Source organism: Somniosus microcephalus, chromosome 12, assembly GCF_052327205.1.
Source record: "Somniosus microcephalus isolate GS21.2 chromosome 12, FLI_Smic_1.0, whole genome shotgun sequence".
In the NCBI taxonomy this organism is placed as follows: Eukaryota; Metazoa; Chordata; class Chondrichthyes; order Squaliformes; family Somniosidae; genus Somniosus; species Somniosus microcephalus.
Genome location: NC_140998.1, coordinates 638,038 through 653,886, shown reverse-complemented (window position 1 = coordinate 653,886; position 15,849 = coordinate 638,038). Strand labels below are relative to the sequence as shown.

Sequence of the window (15,849 nt, the reverse complement as noted above, 5' to 3'; positions counted from 1 at the left end):
TCTAGGAAACTAAAGCCCCCCCTCCTGCACCAACTCTTCAGCCACGCATTCATCTGCTCTATCCTCCTATTCCTATACTCACTAGCACGTGGCACCGGGAGTAATCCAGAGATTACAACCTTTGAGGTCCTGCTCTTTAATCTGCTACCTAGCTCCCTAAATTCTTGCTGCAGGACCTCATCCCTCTTCCTACCCATGTCATTGGTCCCAATGTGAACCACGACCTCTGACTGTTCACCCTCCCCCTTCAGAATGCCCTACACCCCTCCCTATCTCTGTAACCTCCTACAGCCGTACACCCCTCCCTATCTCTGTAACCTCCTACAGCCGTACACCCCTCCCTATCTCTGTAACCTCCTCCAGCCCTACACCCCTCCCTATCTCTGTAACCTCCTACAGCTGTACACCCCTCCCTATCTCTGTAACCTCCTCCAGCCCTACACCGCTCCCTATCTCTGTAATCTCCTACACCCCTCCCTATCTCTGAAACCTCCTACAACCCTCCCTATCTCAGTAACCCCCTCCAGCCCTACACCCCTCCCTATCTCAGTAACCCCCTCCAGCCCTACACCCCTCCCTATCTCAGTAACCCCCTCCAGCCCTACACCCCTCCCTATCTCTGTAACCTTCTCCAGCCCTACACCCCTCCCTACCTCTCTAATCTCCTCCAGCCCTACACCCCTCCCTATCTCTAATCTCCTACACCCCTCCCTATCTCTGTAATCTCCTCCAGCCCTACACCCCTCCCTATCTCTGAAACCTTCTCCAGCCCTACACCCCTCCCTATCTCTGAAACCTCCTCCAGCCCTACACCCCTCCCTATCTCTGTAACCTTCTCCAGCCCTACACCCCTCCCTACCTCTGTAACCTCCTCCAGCCCTACACCCCTCCCTATCTCTAATCTCCTCCAGCCCTACACCCCTCCCTATCTCTGTAACCTTCTCCAGCCCTACACCCCTCCCTATCTCTGAAACCTTCTCCAGCCCTACACCCCTCCCTATCTCTGAAACCTCCTCCAGCCCTACACCCCTCCCTATCTCTAATCTCCTCCAGCCCTACACCCCTCCCTATCTCTGTAACCTCCTCCAGCCCTACACCCCTCCCTATCTCTGTAACCTCCTCCAGCCCTACACCCCTCCCTATCTCTGAAACCTTCTCCAGCCCTACACCCCTCCCTATCTCTAACCTCCTCCAGCCCTACACACCTCCCTATCTCTGTAACCTCCTCCAGCCCTACACCCCTCCCTACCTCTGTAACCTCCTCCAGCCCTACACCCCTCCCTATCTCTGAAACCTTCTCCAGCCCTACACCCCTCCCTATCTCTGAAACCTCCTCCAGCCCTACACCCCTCCCTATCTCTAATCTCCTCCAGCCCTACACCCCTCCCTATCTCTGTAACCTCCTCCAGCCCTACACCCCTCCCTATCTCTGAAACCTTCTCCAGCCCTACACCCCTCCCTATCTCTGAAACCTCCTCCAGCCCTACACCCCTCCCTATCTCTGTAACCTCCTCCAGCCCTACACCCCTCCCTATCTCTGAAACCTTCTCCAGCCCTACACCCCTCCCTATCTCTGAAACCTCCTCCAGCCCTACACCCCTCCCTATCTCTGAAACCTCCTGCAGCCCTACATTTCTCCCCCCACCCCCAAATCTCTGTTTCTCGAACTCTGGCCTGTCGTGCAACTGCCACTTCGCCCCAGCATTGACAGTCGTGCCTTTAGCTGTCTCGACCCTACACTGGAATCCCCTCCCTAAAGCTGCCTGTCTCTTATCTTCCTCTCCTCCTTCAAGAGTCTCCATAGAATCTATCACTTTGACCAAGTCTTTGGTCTCCTTATATAATAGCAAAATACTGCGGATGCTGGAAATCTGAAATAACAACAGAAAATGCTGGAAATACTCAGCAGGCCAGGCAGCATCCGTGGAGAGAGAAACAGAGTTAACGTTTCAGGTCTGGGACCCTTCATCAGAACTGGAAAAAGCTGGAGATGTAACATATTAAGCAGGTGCAGAGACACCTTTGGTCTCCTTTCTCAAAATCTCTGTCTGTGCTATCATTCTATGATTGGCTCGGTGTCCTGACTTCTTTGTGAAAAGCCTTGGGTTGTCCTTTTTTGCATGAAAGCTAATGTATAAATGCAGGTTGTTGTTACGACTCAAATTGATAGATGATCAGGTCATAACTAAACAGCCACTACCATCATTCCCAAATGTGCAAATCTTTCTTCCAAGAAATGCTTTAGAATTAATTAATGCAAAGGAAAGGTGTCTTGCAGCATTACTAGATTTATTCATTGTGTCAAGTGGCGTCTGCAGTTGGTGCCCCTACACCGCGCTGCATCGCTCTGCGTCGGCGCTGCATCGCTCGGCGCCTGGGTTGCGTCACTTGCTACCTCTCTGTTGCCCTGGTTGCGAGCTGTTTTCTCAGTGTTCTACTTTTCATGTTTGTTTCTGCAGATTCAAGGCCGTGATGAGGTAGATGAATTCCGAAAGGTAATTACATTCACTTAAATCCTTTCCTTGTGTGTTTGATTTGGCTGTCATTTCAACACATCCTCCAGGGATGGGAAGACCATCACGTTTGGAGTTCTTTGCAGGACCCATGCCCCGTAGCTCCTGGACACAGTTCTACTGCAGTTATGAAGGCTACTAGTTTGCGATTTTTATGGTAATATGGAATGTGGTCCCTAAAGCACCATTCAAATCCTGGAACATCCTTTGTAAAAAAACAGACTGTGAATGATGCACTCAGTGTAAAACAGTGACCCTGAAATTGAAGTACTGCTACACTAAGCTGAATGCAGCTTATTAGGAATTATACAGAATTGAAGTTTAAATAGCCCCCATTCCTCACCAGGCTATGCTCAGAATGCAACTGTCCAAACACAATTGAATGATGTTATAATCTTCTCCCCACTCAGTTTCTCTTCTATTTTTGATCTTTGCCTTTAAGGTGGTATGACTTTTAGCATTACAAGATAAAACCTACAACACTACTTCAGGTTAAGTTTAATTTTAAAATTATTAGATATAGTGATGGAGGTTATTGGAGACGGTGGGGATGATTGAAGACGGTGATGGGTGTGATTGGATGATTGGAGACATTGATGGTTGTGATTGGATGATTGGACATAGCACTAACAAGAACAATAATTTACAGTGATATGGTGCATTTAACATAAAAAACATACCAAGGTGCTTCACAGAAAGAGAGAAAGATGTTTCACGTCCACCTGAGAGGGTAGATGGGGGTCTCGGTTTAGCGTTTCATCCAAAAGATGGCACCACCAACAGTGTAGCACTGCCCGATACGAGACTCCCAAAGCAAGCGCTGTACTCGGAGTTCTGACATGGTAAGAGAACCCCAGGTGGGCAGAGGAAACGCTTCAAGGACACCCTCAAAGCCTCCTTGGAAAAAGTGCAACATCCCCACCAACACCTGGGAATCCCTGGCCCAAGACTGCATAAAGTAGAGAAGAAGCATCCGGGAAGGCGCCGAACACCTCGAGTCTCTTCGCCGGGAGCAGGCGAAAACCAAGTGCAAACAGCGGAAGGAACGCACGCCAACCCAAGCACCCCACCCACCCACCCCTTCAACCACCGTCTGCCCCACCTGTGACAGAGACAGTAGATCCCACATTGGACTCATCAGTCACCTGAGAACTAATTTTTAGTGTGGAAGCAAGTCATCCTCGGTTCCGAGGGACTGCCTAAGAAGAAGACTCCCTCAGTACTGCAGTATGTGCCCAAGTGCCTGGAGTGGAGCTTGAACCCACGACCTTCTGACTTAGAGACAACAGTGCTGCGATTGAGCAAAAGGTGACGGAGGCAGACAAAAATGGAGGCTTAGCCAAAGATATTGGATGTGACCGGAAGCTTGTGGGGGTAGGGGGGTGGTGCAGGTTGTAGACTAGAGCAGGTTAGAAATATAGGGAGGGGCATGGCCGTGACTGGATGTAACCATGATGAGAATTTTTAAATTGGAAGCATTGGGGGACAGGAGGCGATGTTGGGCAGCAAGGATAGCAGTGATAGGTGAGCAGGACTTGGTGCAAGGTTGCTACAGGCAGCAGAGTTTTAGTTGAGCTGAAGTTTAATGCGTGGAGGATGGGATGTCGTGTGGTCCAAAGTGGATTTCGTCCAATGTTTTCCATGTTTAGCTGAAAATGTAATTTTTTTAATGTTTTATTAAATATTACATTTTGAAGACTAAAATAGAGGTTATGATGCATAAAACAATTGTAAAGTGTTTCTGTGCTTGACATGTGAAATTTAACGCTGTGCCTTTTAACCAGTTTCACTTTCTGCTTTTTTTTTCCAGCAGACTTCAGGAGGGATCTGCCACTACCTGTCCCGTGCCTGCTGTGCAGCGCTCCCTCTCCAGTTACTCCTGCTCCTCTTACTGCTCCTTGCCTTCCTACTGCCACTCATCGAGGAACAGGACAGCTGCAGTGTGGTCAACAACTTTGCACGTTCTTTCTACCTAACACTGAGATATCAGGGTCCCCCTCCAACATAGCTGGGCACACTGGGCTCACTGTACAGTGTGTCTAACATAGCTGGGCACACTGGGCTCACTGTACAGTGTGTCTAACATAGCCAGGCACACTGGGCACACTGTACAGTGTGTCTAACATAGCTGGGCACACTGGGCTCACTGTACAGTGTTTTCAGCACTGAGTTACAGTCATTTCACCAGAGATGCTGCAGAGCATAACTCATTCCCTTGTTGTATTGGCTGGAATGGTGACAGTATTCACACACAGATTTTGCTGCCTGACAGACTCCGGCAGAAGTTACTTTATCCTTTTGAAAGTGTTGGTTTGGTAGCCCATTAGTTGCAGCAGTGAGATGTGAACAGGAATCTGTGCGAGGGTAAGGCTCCATAATGGAATTTTGCTAGCATTTCCCTCCGTATAATGTTGGGTCACTAAAAACAAATTATTTCATTTATAAGCTAAAAATAATTTATTTAGAAAGAATCGTTAACCATTTTCCATCAGTTTCTGGCTGAAGTTTGTGATTCCAGCCCTCAGCTTGCATTGGGCACTGATCTAATTTTTGATTGGTAGAATTCTGAGGGGTGTAACTTGTGACTGGCCAAGTTATGAAATTGTTTATATTTCAAGCCATAAACTCATCTCTCTGGTTGACAGAAGTTACTGGGAATTTGTCATTCCAATCTGTGCCTGAAGGAGTTTTCTAATCTGTAGATCTGTCGTGTTTTTTTAAATATAACTGATGTTATAGTGCAGGAATTTCAGGATAAATGTCATCCTAAATTGTGCCATTGACGTTTGACCATCTTATTGTTGTCATTTCCAGAGACTTCAGTAACAGTATTATTTAGGACACAAGTTCAGTCATGTCCTAGAAACTAGAAGGAGACCATTCAGTCCATTGAAGGTGTTTTCCAATCAATCCCACTCCCCTGCTCTTTCCCCACAGGCCCTGCAATATTTTCCCTTTAAGTATTTATCCCATTCTCTTTTTGAAAGTTACTATTGAATCTGTTTCAACCGCCTTTTCAGGCAGTGCATTGCAGATCACAACACCTCACTGTGTAAAAAAAAGTTCTCATGTCACCTGTGGTTCTTTCTCCAATTGCGTTAAATCTGTGTCCTCTGGTTACCAACCCTTCTGCCACTGGAAACAATTTCTCCTCATTTACTTAATCAAAACCTTTCATGATTTTGAACACCGTTAACCTTCTCTGCTCTAAGGAGAACAACCCCAACTTCTCCAGTATCTCCATGTGACTGAAGTCCCACATCCCTGGTACCATTCTAGTGAATCTCCTTTGAGCCCTCTCAAAGGCCTTGACATCCTTCCTAAAGTGTGGTGTGCAGAATTGGACACACTACTCCAGCTGGGGCCTAATCAGTGTTTTATAAAGGTTTAGCATAACTTCCTTGCTTTTGTATTCTATAAAGAATATAAATCGATCTCGTATGCTTTTTTAGCAGCCTTATCGACTTGTCCTGCTTATTGACTATTTCAACTCTCTCCTGGCCGGCCTCCCAGCTTCCACCCTACATAAACTTGGGCTCATCTAAAACTCTGCTGCCTGTATCCTGACTCGCACTAAGTCCCGTTCACCCATCGGCCCTGTGTTCGTTGACCTACATTGGCTCCCGGTTAGTCAATGTCCCGATTTTAAAATTCTCATCCTTGTTTTCAAATCCCTCCATGGCCTCGCCCCTCCCTATCTCCGTAATCTCCTCCAGGCCCACAACCCCCGCCCCCCGAGATATCTGCGCCCCACCCTGTCTCTAACCTCCTCCGAGATCTCTGCACTCCTCCAATTCTGGCCTCTTGCGCATCCCCAATTTTAATCGCTGCACCATTGGCGGCCGTGCCTTCAGCTGCTTAGGCCCTAAGTTCTGGAATTCCCTCCCGAAACCTCTCCGCCTCTCTCCCCTCCTTTAAGATGCTCCTTAAAACCGACCTCTTTGATGAAGCTTTTGTCCACCTGTCCCAAAATCTCCTTCTGTGGCTCGGGGTCAAATTTTGTTTGATAATCGCTCCTGTGAAGCGCCGGGGGATGTTTTACTACATTAGAAAGGTGCTATATAAATACAAATTGTTGTTGCCACCTTCAAAGATTTTTATACATACACCCCCAGGTCTCTTTGTTCCTGCACCCACTTTGCACCATTCCGTTTATATTGCCTCTCATTTTTCCTCCCACAATGTATCCCTTCACACTTTGCAATAAATTTAATCTGCCGTGTGTCTGCCCATTTCACCAGTCTGTCTATGTCCTCTTGAAGTCTGTTACTATCCTCTTCATTCTTTATTACATTTCCAAGCTTTGTCATCTGCAAACTTTAAAATTATGTCCTGTATACCCAAGTCTAGGTTATTAATATAGCGGTCCCAAACCAACCCCTGGAGACCACCACTGTTTACCTCCCTCTAGTCTGAAAAGCAACCGTTCACCACTACTCGCTGCTTTCTAGCCAATTTTATATCCACGCTGCCACTGTCCCTTTAATCCCATGGGCTTCATAATATGATTGTGGCACCTAAAGCGGTGCAAAAGCAGGTTTTATTCTGGGCCCTTTTGTAATCGCTTAACTGGCTTTAGAGTGATCCTATTGGTTTCTGATGCGTGTACAATTTTTAAGCCAGATACAGGAAACTTTCTGGTATCCGGCACCGACGGGACCGAGCTGGTGCCGTTAGATCAAAACTGCCGTAGAAACCAGCGCTAATGTTAAAACATACGGAGCTCAGAGCTCCGTGTGAAGCAACAAACCCTGTTGCTTAGCAACAGCTTCAAAACAGTCGGCGCAACTTGCAAGCGTCTAGCTGAAGCTGTTGCTTAGCTACAGAGACGCTTGCAGAGCCAGGACTGGAGAAAAGAAGCAACGAAAAGAAAAAAAAATTAGCTGAACCGACTCCTGAACTTTGCTGGTAGATAGAGCTTTCCGGACATTTAACCTCCAGATAAACGAAAGTTTCTTGTGTTACCTTTTAAAGAAAGCACTGCTGAGGTGAATTCAATGCAACATCTTTATTTTCAAGTAATAAAAATAGTATTTTATTATTTAACTCTTAAGAATGTAAGTGCTCTTGCTAAGCTTTTATTGAGTGATCATAAAGAAGCCCTTTCAACCAGTTTGGAGGGTCCATACTCAAATATACACAGTACATAGACACATGCATTCCCTTCCTGTCCACAAATCCCAATTGCTGTGTCATGATTGAGTCAACAGTTAAACATTGAAAATCGATATTAACATTTATAGCGGAAACCCACACGTAGACATTGTGTTCTGGTTTGCTGATTAACCAGTTGAATCACTCTATGTTTTTTTAATGCAGCTGCCATTTATTCTGTTTTTAAAGTCCAAAACAAAGTTTTATTAAAATATAAAAAGTTTAAGTTATATATTTCACAATAACCTGATTAAATGTATCCATTGCATTTTGTGTCTTTTAATACCTTTATTAAAGTTTTTACCTGAAAATCTCGCCCTCTCCCAAAACCCTCGACTTGATGTGATCAATGACTTGGATGAAGGAATGAAGAGTTGTATATCACAGAATCTACAGTGCAGATAGAGGCCATTTCGGCCCATCGAGCCTGCACTGACACATATCCCACCCCATCCCCGTAACCCATGTATTTAATCCCACTAACACTAAGGGTCAATTTATCATAGCCAAATCAACCTAACCTGCACATCTTTGGACTGTGGGAGGAAACCGGAGCACCCGGAGAAAACCCACGCAGACACAGGGAGAATGTGCAAACTCCACACAGACAGTCGCCCGAGGCCAGATTTGAACCCGGGTCCCTGGCGCTGTGAGGCAACAGTGCTAACCACTATGCCACCGTGCCCCCCTAAGTTTGCTGATGACACTAAGTTAGGAGAGACACCATGGCAGCTGGGAAATTTAAATTCAGTTAATTAAATACATTTGGAATTTAAAAAAAGCTAGTATCAGTAATGGTGACCATGTAACTACTGGATTGTCATTAAAAACCCATTTGGTTCGCTAATATCCTTTTAGGGAAGGAAATCTGCCGTCCTCACCCAGTCTGGCCTATGTGACTTCAGACCCACAGCAATATGGTTGACTCTTAACTGCCCTCTGAAATGGCCTAGCAAGCCACTCAGTTGTATCAAAACGCTACGACAAAATCACTGGGAGTACCTTCACCACACGGACTGCAGCAGTTCAAGAAGGCGGCTCACCCCCACCTTCAAGGGCAATTAGGGATAGGCAATAAATGCTGGCCTTGCCAGCGATGCCCACATCCTGTGAATGAATTAAGGAAAAAGTGTAGAGGGAGCAGAAAGTTACAATGTGACATTAATAGATTAAGCGAGTGGGCAAAACTGGCAGATGGAGTTCAATGCAGGAAAGTGCAAGGTCACACACTTTGGGCCCAAGAAAGGTAGATCAAGGTTTTTTCTAAATGGTGAGAAGCTCGTAACTGGTTCAGGAGAGATTTAGTGGTCCAAGTACAGAAATCATTAAAAGCTAGTGAACAGGTACAAAAAATTAAGGCAGCTAATGGAATGTTGATCTGTATCTCAAGGGCTGGAAGTTATGCTCCAGTTGTATAAAGCTCTGGTTACACCCCATCTGGAGAACTGCATTCAGTTCTTGGAAACCACAGCTCAGGAAGGATATATTGGCCTTGGAGGAGGTGCAGTGCAGATTCACCAGAATGATACCAGGACTACAAGGGTTGCTTCGATTAGGCTTGTATTTCCTTGAAATAGAAGATTAAGGGGTGATCTAATTGAGGTGTTTGAGTAAAGGATTTGATGGGGTAGATACCGAGAAACTGTTTCCTCTGGTGGGGAGTCCAGAACAAGGGGGCAGAACCTTAAAATTAGAGCCAGGCCGTTGAGGGGTGATGTCAGAAAGCATTTCTTCACACAAAGGGTCGTGGAAATCTGGAACACTCTTCCCCGAAAAAGCTGTTGAGGCTAGGGGTCATTTGGAGCTTTCGAAGCAGAGATGGATAGATTTGTTAGGAAAGGATATTGAGGTTTATGGAACCAAGGTGAGTAAATGGAGTTAAGATGCAGATCAGCCATGATCTAATTGAATGGCATAACAGACTCGAGGGGCTGCGTGGCCTCCTCCTGCTCTAGGTTTTTTTGCCCAGAGGGGTGACTTTTTAGGTGGAGGCAGATCCTGTAGACTAAGCTCATGCAATGTGCGCAAGTTCCCAGGCTGCAGTAATAACATTAAGCTAGCCAAGTGATGGATTGCTTTTTGCGATCTCTTAACATTTATTTGGTTCTTTTCTATTTAGATGACACATTTTAAAAGCTTTCAGGTCAAACTTATATCAAGATAGGCTGTGTTAGGGTGGAAATAGCATGATGAATTGTATTGATCTTTTACCTGGTATTCAAATTGTAAGTGCTCTACAAACTTCAGAAAGCAGAAAGATGCACACATACACACAGGTTTTCCTCATCCAATTTGATTTTTTTAATTGAATTTTAATTTTCTAATTTATCCCATGTGTTTTGTTGAATGTATAAATTCTAATGACTGACACGAGAGACAATACAGCTAGAGGCTGATACACTAGACGACCTACTTTCTGGAACCAAGCACAAAACATCAGATTTAATCCAGAGATCTTTTAAAAACCAATGCTGCCTGAATAGGGTTTCCCCTATTGGTGTCAGATCCATGCCCTCCCTCTTGCCCTCCATTTCTGCCCCTTCCCACCCCATTCTGATGGACACCAGAAATTCACTGATCCAAACTCCATATTCCACACCATGGATCAGCCAAGTCTTAGCATCCCCTCCATAGTGATACCAGACCATAGGATCCCCATGGTATCAAATTCCACTAGTCCCCCTGTAATGTGACCGCAGCCCGGAACGCTCACCCTGAGTGATGGCTGCCCGGGACCCCCACCCTGCCCTCATGCAGTTTAAACTCCACTTCCTAACTCCGTAATACTAAATACCAACTATAACTCCAAATGGTGCATCTTGGATTCAATTCAATTCAAGGGTTAAGAATAAAATATAGATAAAGGAATATACATTTTTTTTAAAAGGCTACTCATTTATGGTCTTTGCAGAATAATGGACAAAGTTGTGGAATGTAATCCTTAAAGCACCAGTAAGAATCCCAGAACACCATTTAATAAGAATGGAAATTAACTTATTCAGTCATTGTAAATCTTTGGTCCTGATAACACATTGTATGTGATATGGCATAAACACGTGTTATGAAATAGCACATCTCCAACTCAAGGGAGATCTAGTTTCAGATGCAATTTTCAATGTGTCAACTCTTTTTTCAGGGTCCTGCACTCTGGAGTACAGCTCATTTCTTCTGCTTTAAATCTTGAAGGGCTGTTTGGGATTGGATTAAGTACAAGATGAGCAGAAGTGAATGAGAATGGAGGTACAGCGAAGGGCGGCTAAGGTCAGAGGGAGTGAGAACAGGAGGTACAGTGAAGGGCGGCTAAGGTCAGAGGGAGTGAGAACAGGAGGCAGTGAAGGGCGGCTAAGGTCGGAGGGAGTGAGAATGGAGGTACAGTGAAGGGCGGCTAAGGTCGGAGGGAGTGAGAACAGGAGGTACAGTGAAGGGCGGCTAAGGTCGGAGGGAGTGAGAATGGAGGTACAGTGAAGGGCGGCTAAGGTCGGAGGGAGTGAGAATGGAGGTACAGTGAAGGGCGGCTAAGGTCAGAGGGAGTGAGAATGGAGGTACAGTGAAGGGCAGCTAAGGTCGGAGGGAGTGAGAATGGAGGTACAGTGAAGGGCGGCTAAGGCCGGAGGGAGTGAGAACAGGAGGCAGTGAAGGGCGGCTAAGGTCGGAGGGAGTGAGAATGGAGGTACAGTGAAGGGCGGCTAAGGTCGGAGGGAGTGAGAACAGGAGGCAGTGAAGGGCGGTTAGGCTCAAAGGGGATAGAATACCTGTACATGGAAGCACCAATTTTTCAAATCGGAGCATTCCCCACATACCATAGGAGGCTGGCTCTGGTAAGGGAGTAGAGGAGCCCTCTTGTTCCAGGTGAAGGGCTCAACATAGGAACAGGAGGAGGTCGTGCAGCCAATCAAGCCTGTCCCACCATTCAGTTAGATCATGGTTGATCTGTATCTGAACTTCATTTACTCATAGTAACAGGGATTATGCCATTGAGCCCCTTGAGCCTGTTCCACCATTCAATGAGATCATGGCTGATCTGCAACCTAACTCCATATATGGGGCCCCTTTGGCCCATATCCATTAATATCTTTAGCAAAAAGCCATCAATCTCAGATTTAAAATTAACAATTAATCTAGCATCAATTGCTGTTTGCGGAAGAGAGTTCCAAACTTCTACCACCCTTTGTGTGTAGAAGTGTTTCCTAATTTCACTCCTGAAAGGTCTGGCTCTAATTTTTGGCTATGGCCCCTAGTCCTAGAATCCCCAACCAGCGGAAATAGTTTCTCTCTACCCTATCTGTTCCCCTTAATATCTTAAACTTTGATCAGATCACCCCTTAACCTTCTAAATTCTAGGGAATACAACCCTAATTTGTGTAATCTTTTGTAACTTAACCCTTGAAGTCCGGGTATCATTCTGGTAAACCTACGCTGCACTCCCTCCAAGGCCAATATATCCTTCCTAAGGTGTAGTGTCCAGAAGGGAGGATGAAAAGAAACTTGCAAGGGATATCAAAATCAGTACAAAGAATTTTTACAATTCTATTAGAAAAAAGAGGGTAGTCTTTTGTTGGCCCCTTAACTGAAAGTGGTGATATTGTCAATGACAATTGGGAAATGGCAGACATGTTGAATAATTACTTTGCACCAGTATTTACAATAGAAGAGGATAGTCTGCCAGAAATCACAAGGAAACTAATGGAATCAGGGACTCAATAAAATTAACGTAAGTAAAATAACAGTAATGAAGAAAATAATGGCACTAAAGAGTGACAAACCCCCAGGACCAGATGGTTTCCATCCCAGGGTTTTAAAGGAAGTCGGTGAGCACATTGGAAGATTATAGTTAGGGTATCTGCAAAGTTCTCTTGATTCAGGAACCGTTCCTTTAGATTGGAAAATTGCACATGTTACTCTGCTATTTAAGAATGGCGAGAGAGGTTGCCTGAACAACACAATTGAGGGCAAATTATTGACCTGGTTAGGAAATTGCCACCTATCTTTGTGTTATAGAGATTACACAAATTAGGGTTGTATTCCCTAGAATTTAGACGGTTAAGGGGTGATCTGATCGAAGTTTTCAGGATAGTAAGAGGAACAGATAGGGTAGATAGAGAGAAACTATTTCCACTATCTAGGACTAGGGGGCAGAGTCTAAAAATTAGAGCCAGACCTTTCAGGAGTGAAATTAGCAAACACTTCTACACACAAAGGGTGGTAGGAGTTTGGAGTTCTCTACCGCAAACGGCAATTGATGCTAGATCAATTGTTCATTTTAAGTCGGAGATTGATAGCGTTTTGTTAACCAAGGATATTAAGGGATATGGGCCAAAGGCGGGTATATGGAGTTCGGTCGCAGATCAGCCATGATCTCATTGAATGGCGGAACAGGCTCGAGGAGCTGAATGGCCTGCTTCTGTTCCTTTGTCATCGGAAAATTTGGATATGACTTTCTATGCCATCATCTAAGTCGTTAATAAATACTGTGAATAGTTAAAGTCTGAAAACACATTCCTGCGGGACACCACTAGTCACATCCTGCCAATTTGAGTACCTACTCATTATCCCTACTGCTGCTCAGCAAATTTCCTACCCAGGTCAATATTTGCTCTCAATTCCGTGGGCTTCTACCTTAGTTAACAGTCTCTTATGTGGGACTTTATCAAATGCCTTCTGGAAGTCTGTATAAATAACATCCATAGGCATTCCCCTGTCCACTACTTTAGTCACCTCTTCCAAAAATGCAATCAGGTTGGTCAAGCACGACCTACCTTTCACAAATCCATGCTGGCTTCCTCTGATCAACTGAAAATTTGCGAGGTGTTCAGTCACCCTATCCTCAATTATAGACTCTAGCAATTTCCCGACAACAGATATTAGGCTAACTGGTCTATAATTCCCTGGTTTCCCTCTCTCGCCATTCTTAAAACAGCGAGTGACGTGCAATTTTCCAATCTAAAGCAACAATTCCTGAATTGAGTGAACTTTGGAAGATTATAGTTCAGGCATCTGCAATGTGCTCACCTACTTCCTTTAAAACCCTGGGATGGAAACTATCTGGTCCTGGGGATTTGTCACTCTTTAGTCCCATAATTTTCTTCATTACTGTTATTTTACTTACATTAATTTTATTGAATCCCTGTCCCTGATTCAATATTAGTTTCCTTGGGATTTCTGGCATGGCCCACAGCCCCGAGACCGGAGGAGCAGCGGACCTGCGCGGAAGCAGCCCGAGGCGGGAGAGCTTAAAGGCTTGAGAGGGGGCAGTCAGAGGCACCGAGGCCCACAGCCCCGAGACCGGAGGAGCAGCGGACCTGCGCGGAAGCAGCCCGAGGCGGGAGAGCTTAAAGGCTTGAGAGGGGGCAGTCAGAGGCACCGAGGCCCACAGCCCCGAGACCGGAGGAGCAGCGGACCTGCGCGGAAGCAGCCCGAGGCGGGAGAGTTTAAAAGCTCACCTTTCGCGGGCTTTTTCTTTCACAGCTGGTGCAATCAGGAGAGCAGGAGGCCAGTAACTCTTATATAGGTGGAGCTGTTGCTAAACCCGAAACACTACAGTGTAGTGTCTCCCACCCTTCCACCTCCTCTAACCTTTTAGGGGTTAGGGGAAGTTGAAAAGGTAGGTTCAATTTATTTTATTTCAGCAGCCTAACCTAGGTGGAAAAGGTTCCAGGACAGGAGGCGGCAGTGAAAATACAACACCAGAAAACAGGTAGGTGACTGGTTGGTGAGTACTTTCACAAACTTATTCTAAGTAGAATTCAATAATTAAGCTAAATCGTAGTAAATAAAAGGGTATTGTAAGGGTTAAGTCATGGAAGGGCAGCTCGGACCCGTGCCATGCTCCTCCTGTGCCATGTGGGAAATCAGGGACACTGTCCCTGACAACTATGTGTGCAGGAAGTGTGTCCAGCTGCAGCTCCTAGCGGACCGCATGGCGGCGCTGGAGCTGCGAATGGACTCACTCTGGAGCATACGCGATGCTGAGGATCTTGTGGATAGCACATTCAGTGAGTTGGTCACACCGCAGGTAAAGGCTAGCTCAGACAGTAAATGGGTGACCAAAAGGCAGGGTAAAGGCAGGAAGGTAGTGCAGGAGTCGCCTGCGGTCATCTCCCTCCAAAACAGGTTTACCGTTTTGGGTACTGTTGGGGGAGATGACTTATCAGGGGAAGGCACCAGCAGCCAGGTTCAGGGCACCATGACTGGCTCTGCTGCACAGAAGGGTGGAAAAAAGAGGGATAGGGCTATAGTGATAGGGGATTCAATTGTAAGGGGGATAGATAGGAGTTTCTGCGGCCGAGACCGAGACTCCAAGATGGTATGTTGCCTCCCTGGTGCAAGGGTCAAGGATGTCTCGGAGCGGGTGCAGAGCATTCTGAAGGGGGAGGGGGATCAGCCAGTTGTCGTGGTACATGTAGGTACCAATGATGTAGGTAAAAAGAGGGAGGAGGTCCTACAAGCTGAATTTAGGGAGTTAGGTGCTAAATTGAAAAGTAGGACCTCAAAAGTAGTAATCTCTGGATTGCTACCAGTGCCACGAGCTAATAAGTTTAGAGAGAGTAAGATAGATAAGCTAAATACGTGGCTTGAGCAGTGGTGCAAGGGAGAGGGATTTAAATTCCTGAGGCATTGGAACCAGTTCTTGGGGAGGAGTGACCTGTACCAAGGGGACGGTCTACACCTGAACTGTGAGGGAGCCGATGTCCTCGGGGTAATATTTTCTAGGGCGGTTCGGGAGGATTTAAACTAATTTGGCAGGGGGATGGGAACCTAGGTAGTGGAAAAGAGGGAAGTCATATGAAGTCAGAAATAGATGGTAGAAAGGTGAGAAGCAATAAGCAAAGGAGAGAAACACAAAGGGCCAAACTAATTCATAATGAGAGTGTGAAAAAAGCAAGCCTGAAGGCTTTGTATCTTAATGCTAGAAGCATTAGGAACAAGGTGGATGAATTAGTTGTGGAAATAGAGGTAAACAAGTATGATTTGATTGGGATTACAGAAACGTGGCTGCAGGGTGGGCAAGGCTGGGAACTTAACATCCAGGGATATACAATATTTAGGAAGGATCGGCAAAAAGGTAGGGGAGGTGGGGTAGCATTGCTGGTAAAGGAGGGGATTAATGCAATGGAAAGGAAGGATATTAACTCGGATGAAACGGAATCTGTATGGGTAGAAATGAGAAATAGCAAGGGGAGGA

At 45.8% G+C, this 15,849-nt stretch overlaps 1 protein-coding gene across 4 annotated transcripts in view; it reads left to right on the top strand.

The window, feature by feature from the left end:
• The window catches only part of syne3 (spectrin repeat containing, nuclear envelope family member 3), a 156,751-nt gene extending 148,816 nt beyond the window's left edge, over positions 1–7,935 (top strand). For 3 of the 4 annotated variants that reach the window (XM_086002507.1, XM_086002505.1, XM_086002504.1), the window contains 2 exons: positions 2,460–2,495; positions 4,324–7,935. In XM_086002507.1, coding sequence (XP_085858633.1) covers positions 2,460–2,495; positions 4,324–4,521 — 234 coding nt within the window. In that variant the 3' untranslated portion in view covers positions 4,522–7,935. The remainder of the gene's footprint in view (positions 1–2,459; positions 2,496–4,323) is intronic. The other variant, XM_086002506.1, reaches the window with a different exon arrangement.
• Positions 7,936–15,849: the final 7,914 nt, after the last annotated feature.